The sequence below is a fragment of the Podarcis raffonei genome, chromosome 1 (genome assembly GCF_027172205.1).
Source record: "Podarcis raffonei isolate rPodRaf1 chromosome 1, rPodRaf1.pri, whole genome shotgun sequence".
Classification (NCBI taxonomy): Eukaryota; Metazoa; Chordata; class Lepidosauria; order Squamata; family Lacertidae; genus Podarcis; species Podarcis raffonei.
The window spans coordinates 27354747-27380689 of record NC_070602.1 but is presented as its reverse complement, the minus strand read 5'-3'; the positions used below and the strand labels follow the sequence as shown (position 1 = coordinate 27380689).

At 43.9% G+C, this 25943-nt stretch overlaps 2 protein-coding genes across 2 annotated transcripts in view; both read right to left on the bottom strand.

Moving 5' to 3' along the window:
- STON2 (stonin 2) overlaps nucleotides 1–10288 on the bottom strand; it is a 64228-nt gene extending 53940 nt beyond the window's left edge. Inside the window, exon 1 of the mRNA XM_053377757.1 lies at nucleotides 10092–10288. The gene's annotated coding sequence lies outside the window, so the exon portion shown is untranslated. The remainder of the gene's footprint in view (nucleotides 1–10091) is intronic.
- Nucleotides 10289–19489: 9201 nt separating this feature from the next.
- SEL1L (SEL1L adaptor subunit of ERAD E3 ubiquitin ligase) overlaps nucleotides 19490–25943 on the bottom strand; it is a 38288-nt gene continuing 31834 nt past the window's right edge. Inside the window, exon 21 of the mRNA XM_053377751.1 lies at nucleotides 19490–24298. Coding sequence (XP_053233726.1) covers nucleotides 24095–24298 — 204 coding nt within the window. The 3' untranslated portion in view covers nucleotides 19490–24094. The remainder of the gene's footprint in view (nucleotides 24299–25943) is intronic.

Genomic DNA, 25943 nt, shown 5'->3' with positions numbered 1-25943 from the left:
CAGTATCACTTCTTAAAATAATCTGGTAACTAACATGTCCCAGGGAAAGGGGCAGTGTTAGGTTTCCTAGGGAACCCAAGCCCCGTTTTTCAGGAGGCCCAGATCTCCTGGCCCCTACTTTTAATAATCTTTCTATTTCTACCGATAACTTTTTGTGTGTGTACTCAATACTTTAAGGCAGTGTAACGTTCTGATGGGAAAAGAGAGCGAAGAGTGATTTACTGAAAACTTCACAACTGCGAAGAAAACTTGCCAGCCTGTTTCCCTGCCAGGGACAAGGAAGCTGGATAAGGATGGATAATGTGGGGGTGGGAGGAGGTGGACTCTAGCCAGGTGGACTTAATTTGAGTCAAGAGTTAATCAGAGCTCAGCCCCAGAAGCTGTTTTTGAAGCCATGGCTCATACTTGTGGTTTAAACAGGCAGGCTAGTTACAGAGAACTCTTTTCAAGACATTTAAGGTCACAGGCAGCGTGTGCTCTTTTTGGGTTTGCCCCTGAGAGAGGGAGGGATAGACTGACCTCAATATTTTGCTGTTTTTCCCACCTGACCAACTGAACCATTCTTTTGGCTTGCTGAAACATCTGTAATGTGAGTAATTTTTTAACAGAGCATTGCCCTCTCCCAATGCAGCCTAGCTGAGAAAGTCCTGAGCGAAATCTGAAGAGAGCAGGATGTGAACAGGCAAAAGGCTTTATCAAAAGTTTCACACGCTCAGGGAGCTGAGGAGAATGCTCTCTTTTCTTTCAGTGTCCAAGAAAAACCTGTGAAAGGAGAGAGGATGAAGCAGGTCCGTTGCGGAGGTAGATTTGTTTCTCCTCACTGTGACAGTGTTTACCTGTCACGACTCCCTTTCCACTTCCATAAAAAAGAAACATGCCAAATATATCCCCTCCCATAACCAAATGAAAATTCATCAAGACTGAGAGTTTAAACATGGAAAACAAAACTCTTGGTCTTTTAACGGCTAAATTCTGACAGTATTCCTTGTTGCTTTTGGGCTGAAGTGAGCAACAGGTGTGACTGAGTGCCACGATTCATCTTCATGTTAGGCCATGCCTGAAAGAAGGGTTGGGTATTTCATCTGCAAAATGAAAACAGCTCTTTGTGCCCAAAATAGTCTTAATGGAGGAGTATCCAACCACAGAAGCGACTCATAATATATGAGCAAGACCCTAATGACCCTATGAGTCACTGAACGCCCATACAGTAGCTCTGAGGGTTTGGATGGCAAAGTCCCAGCACAGCACAGGGGCATAACTTTTCCTCTTTTTCCAAACCCTGGGATCTAACTCAAAAGACTAGCAGGCAAGCCACTGCAATGCTATCAAGGCCGGTGTCAGAAGTCAGCATGGTTCATGCATCCTGCTGATGGCCCACACCCCAGCAGGAGAGGGGGTTTGTCCAAGGGGTGTCCTAAACCATCACTCCTTCACAGACAGACCCAAGTCATTTAGGTGCCCAAGGCAAACAGTTCAAATTGTGCTCTCTCTCACAACAATCTGCAAGCTGCTGTTGTCGTCAGGCAGCTGTCAAAGTCCCAGCATCTCAGTAACGTCAACCACTGATACTTACCCTGGGTTTGGAAGCTGCCATTTATTTTCCCAATATGCTGCACAGTGATGCTACATCAGGGGCATTGTGGGAAATGAGAAATGCTCCTGTCCCTACCCCAATACTTGTGGGCTCTTTGCCCCCTCAAACCTGGAGCTGTCTCTGCCCTCAATAGTGGTAAAAGTAATATTATTTTACCACTCTGGAGTAATCATTTGCTGGAGGCCCTACATGCAGCAAATTTTAGATAAACTGCAAGGTCAGCAGGCTGTCAATTCAGTTTATCGTTATTTCACATGTGCTTGAGATTTCGGTCATTGAGTGATGCGCATTTTCAGATTCTTTGCTAAACTGGCCCTTCATTTCAACTCCGAAGAGTAACAGGAACATAGGAAGTTGCACTATATTGAGTCAGATCATTGCTCCACCTAGCTCAGTGTTGCCTACACTGACTCGCAGCCGCTCTCCAGGGTTCAGACGGGATTCCCTCCCCCGCAGCCCTACATGGAATTCAGAGAGGCAATGAAAAAAATGCACAGTGGTGGCAGGAAGAGGTAAAGAGATAAGAGCTCATTTCTGTACCCACTTCACTGTACTGTCTTAGTCTCAAGTCCTCCTTCAAGCAAAGCCCTGCCCGCAAGTCTGTAAAATTCCGAAATAACAAATATTTTATAACGTGGAAAAGACAGCAACCCATCGGACAAAGCAAGTGAAGTAGCAACATGAAACTTTTTGCTGCAAATATCAGGAGAGATTTGGGATGAGGAGCCAGCACGCAGGTGACACCTGGTCCTACCTCTTGCTTCCATCAGATTCTAGGAAGACTAGAAATCCTAAACTAATGTTTGATATCAATAAAGGACTAGATGTGCACTTAAATGAAATTTAATCCATTTAAGATGCAAATGCTGTTGGTTCAGCGAATCATCTGATCCAGGGTTAGATGTCGCACTCCCCCTTAAGTCTCACAGGTTGTTAGCGCTTGTTGATCTGGCACACCTACACGGTTGAGTATCAGTGCCTTTAACCAGCTTTGGCTGTTGCACACTTTCCCGGAAAAAGGGATTTGGCCACAGCCATTGTGCTCTACAGAACTGGAAAAGTATAACAAATGGTCCACAATATCATTGCCAAACTCTTGATCTCTGCTGTCTATTTTGTTGTTCCTTCAGCTTGTAAGCTGCCATGTTTTACAGCAATATAGAAAGAAGGTATACAAATTAAAAGTGAAATGAAATGAAAACGGTCTGCTACTGGGTGATCAGAGTGTAATTTCACCCTATCTTGTCTTGCTCATTTCTGGGCTCTTAAAGCTGCTACTACTTTCCTGCAAAGCCTCAAATGGCTTGGGACTGTGGATGCCCTAATCTGAAATGCTGCACTGACCTGAGATTTGGTGGGTGTGTATGAAAAACACAAGTTCCTACAGGTGTGGTGGCCCTGTCAGCATAAGACTTTTGGCATCTGGTGCCTCTTTGAAGAGCAGGAAGCTGAAACAATCTTTTTTGGCCACAAAAGCTTATGCCCCCCTATATTTATGGGTCTTCAAGGTGCCATAAGAATCTCAGCTGTTTCCATTGCATTGGTTGACCGCCAACATAAAGTGACAACTTACAGCACTAACTGATGTGGATCTGCTGAGAATTCAACCCCACTGTGTTTGGAATTATGGCTCTTAACCAGGTACTGTAGCACAATAAGAATCAAAACGTATTACTTCACAGCAAGCAGTGTTCTCCCATTAGAGACATGGCAGGAAACTATTGCTTTGACCATTAAAAAGAAAATCCAGTTATGGAAATAATCAGCTTGAAACATTACTTATTGAGTCTCGGTGTTTTAACATTGATGCTGTATTACAGCACATCTTCCCATTACATAATGGCACTGAAAATTAAAAGACAGTTTTCGTAGCAAATGCACAGCTGGTTCGTCAAAGCTCAAACAAGATTACTGCTGTATGGCATATATCAATGGCATGGAGAGGATTGTAGACCCAAGTATAAACCTTGCTTGTTAAAATGCTCTAAACCAGCCCTCCCAAACCTGCAGATATCTTTGGACTAAAACTCCCATTATGCCTGGCCAGGGCAGATGGAGGGCAACAAGCTGGGGATGACTACTCTAAACCAAGGGCAAGATCAAACAGGGCCAGGGCACATAGGTTATGCACATGGTGGAATACAGGAATAGGCCACTCTACCACATGAAATAAGAATTGAGATATATTCCTATTTCCCTTACACACTTGGCAGATCCAGCTCTGCTTTGGGAAAAACTGTGTTCTCTTTCCTACTGCCCTGCTCAGCGAGATAACACACTGGACTGTGATATTCCTCGTTTGAAGGCTTGAAGCAATACTTCATCAATACTACCCCCCATCACAGGCCACACAGTATTTTTCTCCTGTTGTTGCAAGAGCAGCAACACCACTCCCTGCCAGTGTTGGGATATTCCATTCCACCTTAAGAACAGACGTGTGGAATTGTTGTATGTCACATGTCTGTTTACACTCCAGCACAGCTTGCTGGGTACTTCTGTTTGTGTATAGCTTTTGCTTTTGCTGCCTTGCTTTGGACACGAAGGAGATCAGACATGTAAATATGCTCACACAACTTCTCCTACCACTTCTGTTGCGTGGCGTTTACTCTGCTGAGTAGCATGCCCTAGCTTCTGAAGCTTGGGTAGCAGATGCTGCACCAAGGATTGGAGGTCGCCTGGCACACCGGCCGGTGGGCTGGAACCAGCTGGGGACCTGCCAATTGTCCCTGTTTCCTTGGTTGCATGCCAACAGCCAGATCCCCTGAAGGCATTTTAGTAGTGGGCAGCAATGCTGGCCTATATATCCATGAAAACCAGGGCTTTCTTTCAGCCGGAACTTGCCAGAACTCAATTCCATCATCTCTCAGGTGGGTGCCATTACTGTTCTAAGAAAACAAGGGAGGTGTTCATGGCACCTCTTTTTCTAGAAAAATAGCACTGACAAAATCTCTAGATTTTATACATTTATAGATCCATGGGTGGAAGTAAATTAAGATAGTGGGAAGCCATTGTAGATGGAAGCTTCACTCCCTTTCAAAAATGGCTGCTAACCTACTGCTAAGATGGTCGTCCTAGGGCCCATTGGGATGGACTGCTGAGAGGTCCTTCTCAGCCTCTGGGGCCCTTGGCCACTGCCCAACCTGACCAGTCACTGGCACTCGGTCTGATACCGCAACATCCAGTGCTACACAGTGGTATCTCCAGATGATGAAGTCAGATACTGATATACATTCCTGCACTGGTGTTATTAATTTGCAACAATTAGTAAGGCTGGAGGGATAATGGACATGATGGATTAAAAATGCATAGAAAATGGTAGGTGTGGTTATTCTAGAGGCATATCCTTCCCCACTAATGGTCGGTCTCAGTCTCACTCTCCCTGCCCTTCCCTGGCAGTGCTTGTGGGCATTTTCTTATTTCATTTACAATTCATGCAAAATTACTTTCTTCACACTAGGACTGAGCAGAAAAGACTGCAAGCAGAAAAAGTCAGTTCGAGTAGTAAACACGAAAGAATGTGATGCTTCCCACACGGAACATTTTGACAAAGCAAATGGAAGAAAGCCTCTGTAAATTGGGTGGTATAAAATATGTATGAGCAAAACTGCATTTCTCAAAGTCTTCTGCAGCCAGGGAGAAAACCTCACCTGTGGCAGGTGGGTGGGAGCCTTTGTACTAGACAGTCTGTCAAGGGGGGGGGGACTAGTTCACTGTTACATAACCAATTCATTTCTCACAGTCCTTGATCTAAAATTCTCTCTTTGCTGGGTAAAAATGGGGAACAACAACATAAATATATGCAGCAAGTCAAAGCTCTCAGGTGGCAACAGATGACCGTACCTACTCTTAGAATCACAGAATTGTAGAGTTGGAAGGGACCTCAAAGGTCATCTAACCCAAACCTCTGCAATGCAGGAATCTCAGCTAAAGCATCCATGACAGATGGCCATTCAACCTCTGCTTAAAAACCTCCAAGGAAGGAAAGTCTACAAGCTCCCAAGTGAGTCTGTTCCACTGTCAAACAGCTCATAGTGTCAGAAAGTTCTTCCTGATGTTTTGTCAGTTTCTCCTTTCTTGTAACTTAAATCCATTGGTTTGGGTCCTATCCTCCAGAGAGGGAGAAAACAAGCTCCATCTTCCATGTGACATCCCTTTAAATATCTCCTCTCAGCCGCTTCTCCAGTCTAAGCATACCCAACTCCCTCAACTGTTCCTCACAAGGCTTGGTTTCCAGACCCTTGATCATCTTGGTTGCCCTCCTCTGCACACGTTCGAGCTTGTCAATATCCTTCTTAAATTGTGGCACCCAGAACTGGACACAGTGTTCTAGGTGTGGTCTGACCAAAGCAGAATATAATGGTACTATGACTTCCTTTGATCCAGACACAAATCTTCTGTTGCTGCAGTCTAGAATAGCATTAGCTTTTTGTGCTCATGCATCACACTGATGACACATGTTCGTCTTGTGGTCTACTAAGATTCCTGAACCTTTTCACATGTACTACTGGCAATCCAGGTGTCTCAACTTATATTTGTGCATCTGGTTCTTCCTGCCTAAGTGCAGAACCTTTGTCCCTACTGAAATTCATGTTGTTAGTTTGGGCCCAGTTCTCCAATCTGTTAAGGTCATCTTGAATCCCAATTCTGTCTTCTGTAGCATTAGCTACCCCTCCCAGTTTGGTGTCATCTGCAAATCTGATGAGCACCCCCTCAATTCTTTCATCCAAGTCATTTGTAACATTGAACAACAACAGGTCCAAAAAAGAATGCTGCAACACCCCATTTGTTGGGGGGGGGGGGTTGAACTCTTGAAGTGCAGTATTAACATCCCTGACCAATCCATGACAAGATGGTTTAAATCCCCAAGCTGTTCCAGTAGGACAAAAGGCTGAATTTCTGAAAGTGACACAATATTGCTATTTTGAGGGCTTTCAAAAGGTTTGCAACAGAACCACTACATTGATGAAAGATATATACGAATCTTGCACAACTGAAGGTGATGCACTTACAGAACTAACCAAGTCCCCACATGTATCCTTCAAAGTACTATTTTGTGGCCAAGGAAACCTTTTTGAAAGTGATTTTTTTAAAGTTTACACATGTGCAAAGCACCTATTGGCCCAAGAATGATGCCATCTGGGGTGGGTGGGGGAATGTTGTGTGGAGAGTCTTTGTGAGATGTTTTGTCTAGCAATAACAGAGGGTAAGCCCAGCCTGCTCCCTTTTGGTGGAGAAGTGGGCAGCTGTGAGAGGGCTGGTGAAGACAGCTAAGAGGCAGGGCTGTGAAGTTGTTTTCCTTCCCTTGAGAATGCTAAGGTGATGCCTCCTGAAGAGCAGCCTTCTCCTAGCCTACTGAAAACATTTTTGCCTGAAGAGCTGCTCTCCTGTGTGAAGTGCAGACCCTGACCGAAGGAGCTGTCAGCATTTTGGAGGAGACCCCTCTTTCCTGCGCTTCCCTAAAACCGCCATTGTCAGGGATAGATGACTGACTGATATTCAGAGGTTAACAAGACAGACCTATGATGCAAGCAAGATATGCAGTAATTTTATTTTCCTTATTTAATCAGACACCAGACCCGTTACAAAGATTTCTCCAAACGTGACATGAAGGCTGATAACATCAACCCCGCCATACGGGAATCCCTGCCTGGAGGCAGTCAGGTCATATAGCAATGACCAGAGGAGGAATGACTGCTGGGAGGAGCACAGAGGGAAGCACAACCAGACACCTTCACCTGCCCCAGCTGCAACAAAACATGGCTCTCCCATATCGGCCTCTACAGCCACAGGAGGCCCTGTAACCTTCCAACAGGTTAACTTCACCCACAATGGACACTCCTCCATTGTCTCCTGAGACAGATGGATGCCAACCTATTATTTTCCACTTGGGATGAATTCCAGAAGGGGAGTGGATATTCCAACTTTGCATGGGCAGGTCCTGAAGAACTAGAGAGATGCATTTTCCCCATATGTCTCAATTTGGGGGAATGTCTAGGAGTCTTGAGCTACCATCAGTAGGACCTGGGCTTACTCAAAATCCTTTGCTGCCTCAGGCGAAGGATGACATGGTGCCACCCATACTTCAATCCCAACTTCACACATAGAAGCTGACCTGACAGGCAGTTGAATCTTATTTCAACACCGGTAATGGGGTAATATCCTTCCCTAGACCAGAGGGCAGCACGGCATGCACAGCTTACTCCTACCAACACCTTGCCATGGCTCCTGTCTTACCTGCCAAAACAATAGGGCCGGGGCCAGTTATAGAACCTCCAGACTTGATGGCAGTGCTTGTATTATTTATTTTTAATTCATTTCAGCCACTTGGGGACGGACGGACAATAATTAGCTGAAAAGCAGGATAAAAATCTAATAAACAAACAAACCAACAAACCAATGGCTACATGGAGGCTCCTTGTTGAAAGAATATGGAGCTGAATACCAGTTGTTCAAAGGCACTGGTAGAGGGAGCTGTTGCCTTCCAGCTCTGGTTGTGGGCTTCCCAGAAACATCTGGCTGGCCCTTGTGGATCGTCAAGACCCCAAGTTACTGCAGAGGAGCTTTGAGGGACTGGATTCTGGAGTTTTTGTCTGGCCCAGGATGGCTCTTTTTACATTCGTACATTTAAAGCATGGCCTTGAACCAATGTTTGGTCCCAGATGGAGGCTTAATACTGAGCTATCACAAGTGTTGTCAAGGTCGCGCTTTGGGGCAGAAGTCCAAGGCCTTACTCAGAAGAATGAGCAAGAGGGGCTCCCACATTTTTCAGGGCTAGCTTACCACATTTTGAAGTGAAGTATTCAAATCTAAATGCACCATCATCTAAAAAACACCCCTGTCCCTAGACCATTACTGTAAGTTCATAGTCTAAGGCTCCATCTGCACTGTAAATGAAAGCAGCACCATACAGTCATGGCTTCTACCAAAGAATCATGGGAACTGTAATTAATTAAGGGTGAAGAGAGCCATTGGGAGACCCCCTATTTTTCTCACAGCAGGAGTCTGAGCGTTTTTCTCTCAGAAAGATACTTATCTGTTACTTTTTCCATACCAAGCTTTCATTCATCTTTGGAAATTGATGAATGCACCTGTTTAATTTAGTTCAGAAGTTAATGTGAGAAATGCTATTCACATTACTGTGAGAACTTTCTAGCCACAGGGCTGGCCCTTGCAAGACAGTCTGGTACCAGAGATGGAAAATCCACACGGCACCCCACTTTCCCACTGACATGAGGCTCACAGCTCCCTGGAAATTCTCTTGGGCAAAACTCATGAACAAGACGTGTACAAAAGACTGATGACCTATTGATGGATTGTGCTCCAAAGGTAAGATCTGCCTGTTCTTCTTAATGGCTCCTCAACTTCAATCCAGACAACAACAGTTTTACCACACACACACAATCCCATCTCTACCGCCTTAGTTTGCCTAAATGGGATATTTCTGATTCCTAGCACGAAACAGAAACCAAGGCAATTTCTTGCATTATATAACTGCCTTTTCCTTTTCGCTAAACTCCAGGAACACCACCTAAAAACTCTGGTATGTGAAAGGATAGAAGTCAATAATGGATGCATTGAGAAGAGAAGGGGAGGAACTCCCAACACATTAGCGACTTGCATTTTTCTGAAGCCCTGCGGGTGCTAATGTCTGGGAAGATAATGCATTCCGGAAAGAGACAAGAGACACTAAAGGGTTGCTAGGACCAACGAGAGAAATAACCGCTTTCCCTTTAAGCAGGTGCTCGAGCAGATTCGAGTACAGAGTGAAGAGAGGAGAGTGCTTGAATGGGGCACCATCAATCGCGAGCAACAGAGCGCAGCTAAAGTGGGAACATTTAGGTGAGGAGACAGGGAGAAAGATCACCCCTCCAAAAGCACCCGATCTCCAGACTGAGAGCCGTCCCCTAGGAGAGTTTAAAAGCAACAGACAGACAAACCCAACAGCGTCCTTGTGTCACAGGCTATATAATACAAAGAGCGATTCCCACCGCCGATCGTGGGCGATCACGGATCTCCCTGGCTACCGGGTCTTCCCCGGTGCCGATTTCTAGCAAATGATTTACAAAAGGGGGGTAAAAAAAAGCCAAGCGTAAAAAAACACCCTCTATAAACGCAGTGTCCCTTCCTTCACCTCCACCGCGCCCTACCCAGCGGCGTTCGCCGAGCTACTTTCGAGGCAGGCGAAGTATCTCGGTCTTCTTTGTTTGGCTGCGAGGGATTTGCACGCTCCAAGCGTGGTGCTCTCAGGTCCCCGCCAAGCAGCCGGTGCAGTTTCGCAGGCTGAAAGTGCTCCGCGGAGCCCAGGCGAAACCCGGGCGGAGATCTGGACGCGGCGACGCGCACATGTTCCCACGGCGGGGCGAGGCTGCGATCACACCGGCAATATCTGCGGCCGTCGCTGCCTCCTTGGCCTGACCCTGCCCTCCACCTGCCTCCTTTGGTTTGCGGGAGAAGATCAGAAAATACAAACGTGGTGTGCAGCAAGAGATCGGGTTACCTTGGAAGCGCCACGCAGTCTCTCTCTCTCTCTCCCTCCAGCAAAAAGATGTGCGTGCTGAAAGGCTGTGGTGGGGAGATGGGGGAAATTTAAATCCCGGCAGGAAAGTTCAGCGGTAGCGATCGAAGCGGAGGAAGCCAAGCTCTGCCATCCCCTCTTGGAGCGAGAGGGCTGCACTCCTGGCGCTCTCCTCCCTTCCCTTCGAGGGAAGGAACCCGCGCAGGGGAGAGTCTCCATTGGGCAGGATCCGAAGCCGGGGAGAGCTAAAGATGATCGGGATTGGCTGGCGGGGAAGGAGGGTGTGGCAAGGCTGTCCCAGGGTGTTTCCTCGCTCTCTCGACCCCCCCCCCCCCAGTGCAGCCTCGGAGATGTCGAAGGGTTGACCGTCTATTTTCATTCTCATCGAAGGCTTTAACTGTAAAATGCAAAACAACCGCGCGCAATCCTCCCCCGGCGTCGTCATCGGTGGTATATTATAAATGCACATAACATTTCACAGAGTGACATAAAAAACCCAATGGGATTAGAAATAGAGATATGTGTTCCGAAGATGTTATTATTAAATAGAACGAAATAATAAGAAACCTTCGTTAGATGCCCGACCGCATGTTGGAGGTGTCACACCGAAGCACACCAGCCAAGCAAATCAATTGCCCTCTGCCACAAAAAAGCTAACAGCAAACAGCGCTGTACAAGGAAACCAGCCAGCAGATCGGAAGACCATATGAAAAGCCCGTTTTCACCCTCCCAGAACAATTTTTTAAACGAAGTTTGGTGCGACTCATTCAAGGATAAGAGTGTTTCTCTTCAGGCAAGCATCGTTACAGCTAAGATGTTTTAATGTCAGCTTTGTTTTAATTCGACTCACCCTGTCCATGATTGATGCTGTATTCTAATTTCTGGAGTTTTTCTGATTCTTGTCGTTTTGTCAGTGGTAATCACCCTTTGAGAACAGCTGTTGAAAAGTGGGTTATACTTTTTGTCAAATGAATAAATGGACAAAGATGTAAAACTGATTATGACATAGCATGTACATGATTGTATGTAAGAGCTACATGAAAGCCAGTTTTGCACTGAAAACGTTTGTTTAGAACTGCAGTGACTTCCAAACATCTGGATACAGGGAAAAACAAATGTTCACACAATTTTCTGGCAACAACAGTGTTTCCTACAGTTATTTATTGTATTTCTTACTCTCCCTTCACCAGAAGGTCCCATGGCAAGTTACAGTATATACAACTGCAATTAAGACCGTAAAAACAACCCCACCCACAACTCCCATAATATAATCCATACAGCATATTGCAAGGAGGAGAGTATAAAAAATATTCTTCAATTCTCAGTGGCCTCTCTGCCCTTCTAGTACAAAGACAGTACCGTACTACTAAGATCTAACAAGGCTGGTTTAAGTTGTGTTAAGAGTGCCACATACAGTACAATAAAGTGCTTTGGTGGAATATAAAATATAGATGATAACACAAGGTGCCAACTGCTGTATAAAGTGCTAACAACAACTCATAAAGTTCAATATCAATACCATAATAGGTATTGATGGTGGTACTACACATTCCTTTTCCTTCTTGTGCTGTTCCACACAGGAGAAGTGTCAAGTGTGAAATGGTCCACATACATTTTTTAAGCCACTTTCAGTTTCTATTTTAACTTAGAACAACACGATGTTAATTGGAGTTGTGTCACACATGACAAAATACATTGGGGCAGACCTGGTACACACCCTCATTTAGCTATGCCTGAATAGGATTCGTAAAGAAATCATTATCCCTGCAGTTGACCTTAGGGGTGGAAGGCAGTTGAAAACCAAGAAAAAAATGTCCTGTACAATCCACAGCTCATCTTACGGTAAGAAGTTTGGAATCCAGTTACTGAAGTCAAGACTGTAGTTTCAACTGTTTAGGTTGTCATGTGTGAGCAAGGATTTTGCCCCCACTCTATTAAGCATTTAGTATTCCTCCTTCATCAGAAATGTTTCCATTATAGCTAGTAATCAATATTCCGCTTTATATGCCAACCCACATAATGCACATAGACTTACTGACTTTTCTTGGTCACCGCAAGATCCAGTATTTTCTACCATGCACAATATTATTTACTCAGAGACTAGAATAATTCAACATTGCCTATGAGCTCAACCATTCAAGCACTTTCTTGCCCTTTAAATCAGTATTCTAGGAGAAAAGAGAATGATTTTTTTATTTCTATTTCAGCAATGCCAACATCTTGTAAGATTCCCTTCTGTTCATTACAAGCAGCTGGTGTTGTTGTGAAAACGAAATACATTAATGTGAAAATGCGGGCAATTTATTCTCAGAATTTCCACCTCCTTATTGTGCAACATTTTTTAAAAAATTACATGATACCCCACCCTACAGTAAGAGGTACACAGTAAATTGCACGTTTTTATCCTTTGACCACATATGATTACACAGTAGCCCATAAGATTAGGAAGTCTCCTGTTTTGCCAGTGGGTAAAAGGTGTGGGACATGGGTGGTGCTCTGGTCTAAACCACTGAGCTTCTTGGGCTTGCTGATTGGAAGGTCGGCAGTTCAAATCGGCATGACGGGGTGAGCTCCCATTTTTCTGTCCCAGGACCTGTCAATCTAGAAGTTTGAAAGCATACCAACGTGTGTAGATAAATCGGTACCGCTGCAGCGGGAAGGTAAACGGCATTTCCGTGCGCTCTGACTTTCGTCATAGTGTTCTGTTGCACCAGAAGTGGTTTAGTCATGCTGGCCACATGACCTGGAAAAGCTGTCTGTGGACAAATGCCGACTCCCTCAGCCTGAAAAGCAGAGATGAGTTCTTTGGCTTCAAACAGGGTCTTTTGACAGCAGCATTCTCAAGCATTGAGGGGTGGTTCCACCTCCTCTGTTGGATCCAAGAATTCTTCCTCTAACCTCCCACAAGAGGAAATCCTCAGGACTGGCTCCAGGAGTTCCTGCCCGCTCCTCTAGGTCTTTGACCTGTGGCATGTCTGGCTCATTCTCTGAGGACTCTGTGTCTAGTGCCAGGTCATGGGTAAGCATAACACACACCATACACAACATTTTATTTAGCACTTGTAACTGGACTACTTGCACTAGGTGAGAGGGCAGGAGAAGATGATGACTTCATGCCTAGTGAGCTAGAAAGGTGCCATTGCTCTGAGGAACGGCATGTTTTTGCATGTTTAACATTTCAGCAATTCAGATGGCAATTCACATCAAGTAGCAGAAGCTGTGGAAAACTGTATCTGCAAACCCTCCTGCTTCATTTAACCACAGTTCCCTGAGATTGGACATAATGGAAACTGTGGTTAGTTCAGTAGTTAAGAGGGAAGGTAGTAGGTGTTCAGAACTTTGGAGATTCTCTAAAGGAAGCCCTATGCACAATGCATTGGCAGTAGTCTAATGTGACTGCTACTACAGCACAGATAACAGTGTCTAGGAGAAGCACAGTTGGTGCACCAGTCTGAATCTGTGAGAGCCAATTCATGCCACTTTGACATGGATCTAGCACTACCTCAACCCAGGGCTGACCCAATACATGTTGGCATGTACTCCCCCCACCAGAGAAGGAGTGAGTGAAGATCTACATCAGGAACAAGGGTGGGAGGAGATCAGCAGTGCCTCCTATTTGCCATGAGGCCACTATAGAGGGGACAGATCTGGCCTCCAAGGAGCACACCGTAGCTGTTGCTGCTACTATGGCAGCAGCAGCAGGCAATGCATTCTTGGAGGCCAGATTTGCTGTCCCAGTGGATCCTGTTGCCTGAGGCAGCTGCTTCACCTCATGGGTGGTTTCCCATACCTAACTGTGAATCTGATCTTTTAGGGCGAGTGTATCATCTACAATATGCTGGACACTATCTTCCAGATCAGCTGGAATCTTACCAGCAGTACCTCCGTCTTTAGTTTATTGGCCTTCATCCAATAATTAAGCAACTTAAAACATTGCTTTTGCATATCCATTGCTTCACCTGAACCTGATGAAAATAATAAATAGAGCTGGGTTACAAAATGCACTTGATTCAAGCAGAGACATTAACGACAATGAAGCCAATGGGTCTAGCATGTGACCTTGCTACACAGAGTCTGCATACTGGATATAATACTCCCCAGAATAGTCATAACAGGTCTTATATGTTGTGAACCACCCTATTATCTTTGGATGAAGGGCAGTATACACATTTAATCACCTTCAACAGGCAAGGGTTTGTGGGGAAAGATCCTTGTAGGCCAAAAGTTCAAAAACCACTGAATTAAATAGTTGTTGCCATTGTGAATTATTAGTGTAGGTTGAAAACTGTTAGTCCACAACTAAGGCCAGTTTGCCAGTTACCCAGCACCTGGAGACAATCAGCCACGTCGTGTATCCACAGCAGTGACCAGAGGAGGAATGATGCCTTCACCTGCCCCACCTGCAACAAAACGTGCCTCTCCCATATTGGTCTCTACAGCCACAGCAGGCGCTGCAATTCTCCAATGGTTTGACTTCACCTCCCAACAGTGCACCCTTCCATTTTCTCCCAAGACAGACGAAGGCCAGCCCAGGTTCACCTGAAATATAGACTTCCCATCACTGCTAAATACTTCTTGTTTGCATTCCTGCGTTCTCAGCCCAGCTTGAGGAAGAACACAATTAAGTTGGAAATTATATGTTGTCTCCAACACTTCTCAGCCACCACACACAATTAGAGCATTAGCTAACCATCTGTTTGGGTTTGTTCACGCTGGAGATGGAACAGGCAGCAATACTTTGAGATTAACCTCCTGCTAATTCGGGGGGTGGGGTGGAGGAGAGAATCCACGTAAGCATTAGTACTACTTTTAGGAGTATTTTTTGAGTACTGGACAACTAAGAACCTCAATGGGGAATCTTTAGCAAAAGCGGGTGGGGAAGGCAGACAGCTGTAGAGTGAGGTCATATTATGTCATTCTTTTCAGCATTCTTATATCCCACTCCCTTCTGTGCATTTTTCTCTCCAGGCAGGAGCAAAGTCGACACATATTAATGATAAAAAATAAAGTAAGACTGGTTGGCACAATCCAGTTGAAGCTGAGCACCTTTCAGTCACGTTCTTTTCTCTGGAAGAGGCTTAAAGCAGAAGCTTAAATCTGCCATTTCAAAGAAAAGCACCCAGAAAACGCCTAGCGTTAGCTGATTTGTGCCTATAGATTGTTTTGCACAGCCCTAACACATCCCAAATCACTTTTAAGAATTCAGTTCCTCAAAAGATATTAGTCACAAATACAATCTAACAACACTGGAAACCTCAGACCGGCGTAAGCCAGTCCAATAAACAGAACCAAAACAAATAGGAACACAAACTCACCCAAAGCCAATTTATTTTGAGTGCAAAGCGCCAATGAAAACAAGACAGTTAGAATTTATGGCCAGGAAATCTCAGCAACACAAGATTTTTTTATTAAAAAAATTAGCCTTGCCACTATCTGGCTTATGTACCATATTTAGGCAATTGATAAACAATATACATTGATATTGTGTTAGTTTGAGCAGTTGGCTAACAACCCAGTGTGCTGGGGCTGGAAAATGTGCAGCCGCATTTCTCAAACTGTGCTCCAAAGACCACCAGGACACTTCAGCGCTGCATCCCACCTGCCTTGTCATGCCGTGGCTTTATTGTTGAGCGGTGGGTAGCAGCATTTCCCTGCATGTACAGTGCACAGGAATATGTAGGAGATGAATTGGTAAGAGAGTAAAGCTGCAGCATGCAGTGTGTCAGAGTGGGAATTAGGGATGCGGGAGAAATTGTATTCAGTTCACATTTAAAGGTGAATTTACCTAATCCACACTTTGCAAAACAAGATGTGAACCTTCAGCCTCTGAATTTCACACTTCTCCGATTTCTGCAGTGTAGTTCTCCAGACGAATAATGGCTACAAAGAATGAAATTTATTGTCTCCGCCTTTCCATTCCTCTCTCTCTTCTCTCACAATCCCTATATTGCCTATAACAGCAATGTCATGCTTTGGGTATGGCTAATTTGTCTGAACAGTTCTAGGATTTGAAAACTGAGTCTCTGTATATTCTATTGAGAGAGGGAATTTTTTTTAAAAATGCAAATGCTATGGTAAAATGTGCATTGAATAGAATAGAATCACAGAACATGGGTAAAAGAATGTATTCAGGAAATTTGCAGGAAAACTGCATATCAAAATGCATACATTAGGATAAATGAACACTAAAATGCTACTGAATTTTAATGAGGTTTGTGTTATTTTTTAAATAATTTTTTTTCCTACAAGCTGATGTAGAAATGTACAGAAGTGAAATTAAGAATGTGAAGAAACTGAAAGAAAACTGAGTTTGACATACCCGCCCATCTGAGAAGCAGAGGAAACGGATGTGGCAACAAGTGCCAGGGAAAGAAGACAGCAAACAGGAAGGAGGGAGACAGAATGACTGACTGAGGGAGAAGTTGTCCTGTGATCTGCTGCTGATCCTTTTGACCCTTCCACTTCACGTGGACTCACTCCCCACATCCTAATTCTTCCCCCTCTCCATCTCCTGCCAAACCCAGAAGCTTCTCCACCCTCCCTTTAAGGGCAAGGGCAAGAGACAGCATTGAAGGAAGCTAGAGAGCCAAAAAGGTTACTATTTTTAAAGAGTAATCTAATAAACTGGGAAAAGAAAATGAAACTGGGGACAAGAGATAGAGCTTTCATAGGAAGATGTGAATGTGAAAGAAGTAGGTTGAAAGGAATGAAAGCTTGGGGGGAAATAAGTGAAAGCTAAGTGTGAAAAGAACAAGGAGATGAAATTACAGATCAGTTAAAAACAAAAACAAAAAACGCCAACCACTTTGAGAGGAGTATGTGTATATTGGGTGAGGGTGGTGGTGGTGGAAGGTAGATAAAATAAAAAAAATAAAATGCCCTCCCCACTAAGAACTTCTGGGTCAGCAATTCTGCATAAAATGGGGAGGCTGAGTCACAAAATCTCTCATGCAGTCTGTACTTTTCTTCAAGAAAGATGAACCGTGGGCAAAGAATTTAGCAATTTAGAAAAGGGATTACTTAGCAATGGGGGCGGGGGGGGAGTCTTTAATTGCCAGCTCATTCTGCCAACCCCTTTCTGCTGCCATTTTGTTATTGGCACCGCCATTTTGTGATGGGTGGGCTTCAGTCTCATTTTAGCCAGCTCAAGTGGATCCTGGGAGCAGAAAACTAGAGAACCCCTGGCTTTAAGCATAATAAAGTGGGGGGGGGGAGGGAGGTGTTGCAGGGATGTGCATGCTACTGTTGCCCTCCAAAAGAGGCAGGCAACTGTGTGAATTAGTAAGCCATGAGTATGTGGAGAGTCCCCACATGTTTTGGAAAGCACCGTTCTAAAACATGCAAGGAGCCTCTTCACACAGTTGCTCTCAAAACTTATGGAGGGCTACAAAAATGAGAAGGGTGGAGCTAACATGTTCATTCATGTGCCTCTTTCCCTGTGTTTGCTATACACAGTTCCAGAATTCCCGAACAGAATTAAGGTGAGCTAACAGGCTTCATATTTAACAGTGCAAAAAGGCAGGTTAAGCTTCTTTTCCAGTCCAGAGCATCAGTGCCTAGGGGGGAAGTAGTTAAGGAGAACAAGTCAGCAACACATCAAAGGAAGATCCTTGGAGTTTGGACAAACGGGGGTTGCCAGAGCCAGTGTGGTGTAGTGGTTAAGAGCGGTAGATTCGTAATCTGGGGAACCGGGTTTGCGTCTCCACTCCTCCACATTCAGCTGCTGGGTGACCTTGGGCCAGTCACACTTCTCTGAAGTCTCTCAGCCCCACTCACCTCACAGAGTGTTTGTTGTGGGGGAGGAAGGGAAAGGAGATTGTTAGCCGCTTTGAGACTCCTTTGGGTAGTGATAAAGCAGGCTATCAAATCCAAACTCTTCTTCTTCTTCTTCTACAGCTGTCGTTACGTAGAAAAGTGGCAATCATTACCATCACCATCTTAAAAACATCAACAACCCCAGAACAGTTCATTATTACTAGCTAAGCTTCCCCCAAATAAATTGATCTTAAGATGTGAATGAAGGAATTCTACACCAAATGCAGCATGGGATCTTTTAGAAGATATTTGCTCTCTTTTCAAGTGTCAATTATGCCTGATTTGACATGCCAAAATAAATAAAAAATGCTGGCCACAAAACCAGCGGTAGGGGTTCATAACAGTCACACAGCTTTTATATAATAAGAGCACTTGTAATAGCAATTTTCCTGTTCTCAGTCTGTTTCAAGTTCATCACCTTTATAGCTCTTTCAACTTTGTAAGGTAAGTCATTACATTATTCCAGATTGGAGGTGATGGAGACTGAGACAGTGGCTTGCCTGAGCTCAGTGAATTCACAGGTGATTTGCTCCTGTGATTGACTGCTATCTTACTCCCTCTCAAAGCCAATCCTAAATATTCTAGGCATTTGCAGGAATCATATTACATTCTTTCTGGCAAGATTTAACAAAACCCCTTTCTGCAATGTAATTCTAAAGGTACAAACAAGGCTATACAACAGTGCTGATTTTATTGGGTGGGATTGGGGGTGGGGAGATTGTAATAGGTATTGAATCATGGCATCTAGTTCCCATGGTGATTGGCAGATGAACAGCAACATGTACAGAGAGATGCATATAGAAGTGTGTGTGGTGATGTTTCTCCCAATCTTGGCCCCATCTCCATGCACACGGTCATATTCCTTCTGCTACACCCATTCATCAACTGTGTGCATACGAGGAATATATTCTGTTGATGCATAGTTGCATATGTGCAGGTCATGGACAGTAGGTGGAGGACATATTCCCGTTCTTCTGCACATTACTATGATAATGTGACAGCGCTCCTGACTCTTCTCTTCCTGTGCTCTCTTTACATGCAAAAAAAGCACTCTTCACAACTTCTCTTCCTCACAGTGCACCTGCTGCTTTGCAGAATATAAGGCAGGCACCCTGCCTCAAAAAATAAAAGCTCACAAAAGTCACACTCTTAACATTCAACACAGCGGAAGCAACAAGAGGAGGGAAGAAGAGGAGGCAGGTGAAACAGGGAAGCAACACATAGGTGTTTCAGTCCTCCCAAGGTGGAAAAGTTGACTCAGACGGTAACACTGCAGTCCTATGCAAGTTTAGGTATACATTAAGCCCCACTGAGCTCTGTGAGACTTACTCCCTGGTATGCGAGCATAGTATTGTACCCTAAGGTTGCAATCCTATGCATATTTACTTGAAATCAGCATTTACTGCCAAGTAGGCAAAAATTTTATTGTATTGTTAGGCACTAAGTGTATCTGTTCAACTGGAAAAAAGGGGGTGGGGATTTCTCGTTCAGCTGCATGGGTCATAGTTTTTGTCAGAAATGCCAGTTCTTTTTAAACGTAAAAAGGAAACACAACTTCTCTTACATCATTACAGGCCAATCACAAAAGTGGCATCTTTATTCAACAAGATATAGTACAAAATGAATCTGTACATCTTTCTATTAACAGGATGTGTTTACAGTTATATTACACTTTTCCAGCCTTTATACTGCATCATCTTAAATACAAAAGAAAATTTACAAAACCCTTTATTCACTTTGTGATTTAGGCCAGCGTGAGACAAAAGGACTCTTCTCACTAGCCTTCTCCAACTGTATGCATTCAGTTGCAGCTCTCAAATCATGCCAACGCTTCAAAAAAGAAAAAGGGAAAAAAGTGGAAAGTAACCTGTTTGCCGTGCTGTTTAAAATATTAAAGAATTGCTAAAGTAAGCTTCCGTTCTTGTAACTTGGGTATGTGGGTTTTAGAAACAGCAAATTAACAGAGTGCAAGCTGTTGGCCCCAATCCATCTTACTTTGGACTTTCAGCCTGATCCTATGCTTATTTACTTGGAATTAAGTTCATTCGGTTCAACAGGGTGTATTCTTAGGCAAGCGTGCATAGGATTGTAACTTAAGTTTCACTTAAATCAGCGGAACCAGTCAGTTGCACCAGGGATGTGTGGGCTAGGGGTACATGACACTGGTGTGCTGGTGCTTTGTGTCCAAGCACTACTGCCTTGGTTTATACATACCACCCAGCCTCGTGTAATGATCAGTCACAACTAACTTCTTATTTGTTGGTTTAAGCAAGGGCTTGTTTAAAATACCTTGTGTCAAAGAAAACCCGAACTGGGCTCAACAGTGATGGCTACCTTGAGATGATGGACTGGGTGCTCTGTATTGTTTGGTTTGTTAAAACATAGTGGGGAAACAACTCTCTTTCAATTTTTCTCATCCCCCAGTTAAGTAGTTAAAATATTAGAAGGCAAGCTTCCCCCACTTTATTTCCCCAAGGGTGTCAATCACAGAGTGAAGTATTTTCACACATACAGCCACATTATGGAAAAGCAGATTAAGAAGCATCTGTGACAGCTACCATGAAGAGAAAGGCAGAGCTGAGCTAACCCAACACAGATTTGTGGTGGGACATCCATTGCTACTTCAAATATGCTGTTTATTCCTGGTTTAGTGATTTAAGACTTGAGTAAACCCTTCACTCAAACACTGTCACTTAACGTGTGAAAGGAGAAATTTCTCATACATATGGATAGCACTAATTACATCCAGGGAAGCAAAATTCCAACGATATATAATTATAGTCTCTGAAACATGCTGCTGTTCACGTTCACAACATCTGGTACAGTGACAATTTTCAGAAAAGAGATGGATTAGAAAGACATAAGTTTCAGCAGATCCTTAGCCAAGTCCATTTATGTTCTGATCTATCTTGGATAAAAGAATCACAATTTGAATTCAACAATTTGATCCATGTCAAGCAATTCCATTTAGCTTAGATAATTTAAATCTACCTGCCCCTCTAAATAGCAAGAGGATGCTCTCTAAAATCACACCCCATGACAAAAAGTTAAAAAGGCAAAGCCTGCTTTACTAGCACCAACTGAATGCAAGCAATTTTATATTGATAGATGCTAGTCTTAATTTAAAAGGAAAATTAAAAGGTTAGTTCAAAACAAGAGGATGTTCAAAGATACTATATGTGGATAACCTAGACCTACTGATCTTTTCTTAAATCCCTGAGTTTGCTTGATGGTTCCCCCATATAACCTGCTGTCAGCTACATCAAATCTAAATGGATGCTATTTAAATAGCTTCAGCAATGGCAAAATCCATAAGGGAAACACACTTATTACTTATCTTGCATTTTAAAGGAGGAAAATAATTCAAAAGGGGAGATCATGTGTTTTGCTTATCTCAAGGTTTAGCTTTAGTATGGATGTGGTTATGAGGGCTACAGTTGCTATATCAAGTGGAAATTAAAGAGTGAGTCAACTATTATGTTCTTCAAGTGAATCAAAACAAATTTAAAGTGGTACAATTAGCAATTCTTTAAAAAGCTCCACAGAAGCAATAAAATGAGATAGCGGAGGGGAATATTTTGGAAATTTTGGTTATTTTGAAGAATTATGCAGTTACTAAGCTGTTCATTTCAAAGAAAGTATTGATTTTAAAGTAGGAAACAACTGTATCACAATTTAGTCTCATTTGAAATCAAGCACACTTTTCTGGATTTTACCCTGTAGTAATTAACAAATGCACGAGCAGAGACCATCACTTGCAACTGGAGCCTTGAACATTTTCAGTTACACCTCCCACTTCCGAAGAGGCAAGCAGTTTGCTAAAGCTGTGGCTTGCCTCCAGGGCTGTGAAAGCTACTGAAACGCTAAAGGAATATCCCCCCCCCCCACAACCCTGTTGTTCCTTTGAACTGCAGCCTGTATGTAGGACCCAAACTATGGTAAGGTTTTAGTTTTCGTTTGCACCTTGTCTATCTGATGTGCACATTTTGGGGGAAAAAAAAGCTTTCGGACCACCTACTAAGTTGTCCAACCTCATAATACTGTTAAGCCGCACCCAGCTTCTAGAAGCTCCTCTCACAGATTCCAAGACATGTTAATGGAAGAAAATCTTGCTCAATAATATTCTAAGATTTCAGAGCCATAAGGTGTCTCTCTTTTAATGGAAGCCCTTGCTACTCCAACTATGCTTGTCTACTTGCTTACTAACAAAGACTGTTGGCATTTGAACAAGGCAAGATAAGGTGCTTTTGAGAAGCATGCAACGTATGCAAGTCCAGACTCTAAACAACATTTAAATACCACATTGCTTTCAATGGTACCAACAGCTTATATAATGATGCTCTAGAAACAGAACCTGTATATGTTACTGTAGTAGTTAAAAAAGGAACATGTTTCTGTGCATCCGTTCAGCCAGAAAATTATCCTTGCATCTTTGCTTCATGTAGTGACTTACTAAAAGAGCAATGGGTTAAACAGCAAGTGTCCATAGTTGTCTTATAGCCTGGAACATGTTGTTTGATTTGAGGCCAAAGGAAAAACATGTTGAGATTTGTTTTCGTACTACAACAGCTCTTATATGACATCAGAGTCTGGGGATCCTCTCACCCCTGAAACATATTCCTACTCTCTAAGGAGCTTAAAAATAATGTGTGCTGGAGCCAAACTGGTATAAATGGTGTGGGTGTTATTAACTGATACATTTAGAGTCGACTACTATATGCTAATTGAGTGCTTTGCATCTCACGATAGCTAATGCAACAGAAATGGTAGTAACCAATTTTTAGATATGTAGATTGAGGTTACATTAATAACCCAAAGTTGCACAGTCTCCTACACCTACTGCAATCATCCTGTTTGGGCATTTGAAACCTGTGGGAATGCCCTCTTCACACAATGTATGCCAGCGTTGTCTTGCCATTTTCAGCTCAGTCTGAAGGGGGCTGCTTTCTATGTGCACAGGTTTTCCAACACAGGGACAAGATTGGATTCCCGCCTCCGAGGATGAAATCCTATGTGCATCGAAGAGATGATCACACATGAGCTGTGGAATGCTGCAAATGCCTGTGTTGCCATGGGGCCAGGGCTAGTGCCATACATTCCTGCAGGGCCCCTTCATGCATTTAGAAATGAATGCTTGAATAGAATTTGCAATATCAGGTTAAGACAAATCCGGCTCATTAGACCTGAATTATGATGGACTGGAAAAGCAACAGAAAAGAAAGACTGCCATAAAGATGCCTTCCGAGCTTAACAAAGCACTGGCTTTTTCTCCAGCCCACTGTTCGGCTAATCTTGGCATATTTGTGGAACAAGAAAAGAAAAGAAAAGAAAAGAAAAGAAAAGAAAAGAAAAGAAAAGAGGCTGAGTGAGCTTGGGTGGGGTGGAATCCTTACACGTCTCAGACAGGCTCTTGCAGTGTACATAATTCAAAAAAATCAGAATTCTGCACACGTTGCAGAGGACTTGTTCGTTAAATTATTTGTCATTTTATAAGTGCAATCATACTTCATCCACTGCTGCTAGGAAGAATTTGCCCAAGTGGGGAGGGGTAAGCACAGATCACTGAGAGTAAGTATATTCATATTTACTGATAGTCTTTTTATCTGCTTCTTATGGACTGATATATCCAAATGAAAGCACCCACAGACACTCAAGGGTGGGAAATACTATTAAGGGATTAAGATGGTATCGAAAGAATTGGGAAGAGAACCAGAAAAATAAATCAAGTTTATCACAATTGCAAACATACTCACATGGCCTTTTTTTTTTACTTAGAAGAAAAGCAGAGGCTTGACTTTCTGGAACAAAGACTCGACTATAAGTTTCCTTACTGTGTAGGCCAACCTCCACCACAATCATCACCTGAACTATTGAGACACAACTGAAAAAGGGCACTGAACAATCTGGTACAGCAGGCATCACTTCTGAAGTAACACACTCGTGTTTCACAAAAGCTGTTTCGTTATTCCACTGGCACTGAAATAACGTTCAACTCCGCATTGAAAAAACATACATATCCCTGAAAAAAGAAAGGTAAGAGTCCTAAGCGACTTTCGGAACGCAACACTCTTTTGCACCTCCCTTGCTGATGTGGCCCATTCATGGGGTGTCCTAAAACCACGCAAAACAGTCCCGGCTGGAAAATCCAGTTCACTTCGCTGAGGCTCCTGCTATTGCGGTGGCTGATGCTCTGGGGGAGGATCCTGGAGGGGCACAGCTGGCCGGGGCCCTGCTGGCCTGGGAATTGCCTGGTGCTGCCTCTGCCTGTAAGCAATGACTGTGCCCAAGAGTAAAGCAATGATGGTCATGAGGTAAAGGTCCCACTCAGGTCCCAAGAGCTGGTCCATGTCAAGGTGTGAGAACACTTCTTTGATCTAAACAAAAAACAGACAAAGCGAGAGGCATTCAGTCCTCAGCTGCTGTCCACAATTTCAATAGCTTCCTGCCCCTTATGTGAACAAGAATGCTAAAAGATAAAGGTAAAGGTACCCCTGACAGTTAAATCCACTCACGAACAACTCTAGGATTGCGGCGCTCATCTCACTCTACAGGCCAAGGGAGCTGGCGTCTGTCCACAGACAGTTTTCCGGGTCATGTGGCCAGCATGACTAAGCCACTTCTGGCGAAGCCAGAGCAGCACACAGAAACGCTGTTTACCTTCCCGCCAGAGTGGTACCTATTTATTTACTTGCACTGTGTGCTTTTGAACTGCTAGGTTGGCAGGAGCTGGGACCGAGCAACGGGAGCTCACCCCGTCGCGGGGCCTCGAACCGCCAACCTTCCGATCGGGAAGTCCAAGTGGCACAGTGGTTTAAACCACAGCGCCACCTGCATCCCTGAACAAGAATGTTACTGAGTGTCAAACCTTGCCTTTTTGATGGGCAACTTATCTGTGGCAACCTTGCAGCCAGGTTATGTTCTTTCTTCAAGGACCCTGGAAAGCTGTTTAGTGTATTTCACCTCCCATGTATTACATGTGCTGCAAGTTTTATTTTTAACTCGAGTTAAATTTTATACCTGCCCACTGGCTACCACCACCTACAGCTCTGCAACACCCATGGGAACACTTCTCTCCCACTCTTCCTCAACAGGAATATAAAGTGATCAGTCTGAAAGGTGGTGGGATGAGTGCACAGCTTCAGCTTGGCATTCCTGCAGCTTACTGTTTCATGATTAAACCCCAGTTGACTGTAGCAGAGTGCAAGAGAAATATGAAGGCCCATTTCTAAGGGGCAAAAATGAAGTGCCCCAGGGCTTTCCTGAAAACAGGCCAAGTTAAGAGTCCCTATCCAATGGGAGTACTACCAGTTGAAATGAACAAGAAAAAGGAGTCATAACCCTGACCTGCACAGGTTTAGACTCTTTTTCCCCACACCCAGCTTGATGGTTTTACAGCCTAAGGACCCCATAGATAGCTGGATATTAGTAATGATGGCTAAATGGAGTCTCCCTTGTCAGAGGAGTTATGACAATGAATACCAGTTCTGGATGCTGTGGGGGAAGGGACAGCATGGGATGGAAAGTGCCTTCATGCTTCACTTGTGGGTTTTCTAACAGCACCATGTTGGCTACTCCTGCAGATTTCAAAGGACTCTCCAGTATAATGATGAATAAGGGTCTTGTGAAAACACGAACAGTCTGGATTACTACCTAAGAACTCAGTCAACCAGGGTAACACCAGGATGTCAGGCACTGCAACAGGGGCAGTGGGTCAATTTTGGGTAAAAAAAGGTAAAAGGTAAAGGACCCCCAGACGGTTAAGTCTAGCCGAAGGTGACTATGGGGTTGCAGCGCTCATCTCGTTTTCAGGCTGAGGGAGTCACTGTTTGTTCACAGACAGCTTTATGGGTCAAGTGGCCAGCATGACTAAACCGCTTCCGGAGCAACAGAACACTGTGATGGAAAGCAGAGCGCACAGAAACACCGTTTACATTCCCACCGCAGCGGTACCTATTTATCTGGTGATAGGTTGGCAGGCTCCATTCTTAAGGATCAAACCTATCCTTTCTTAAGGAAATC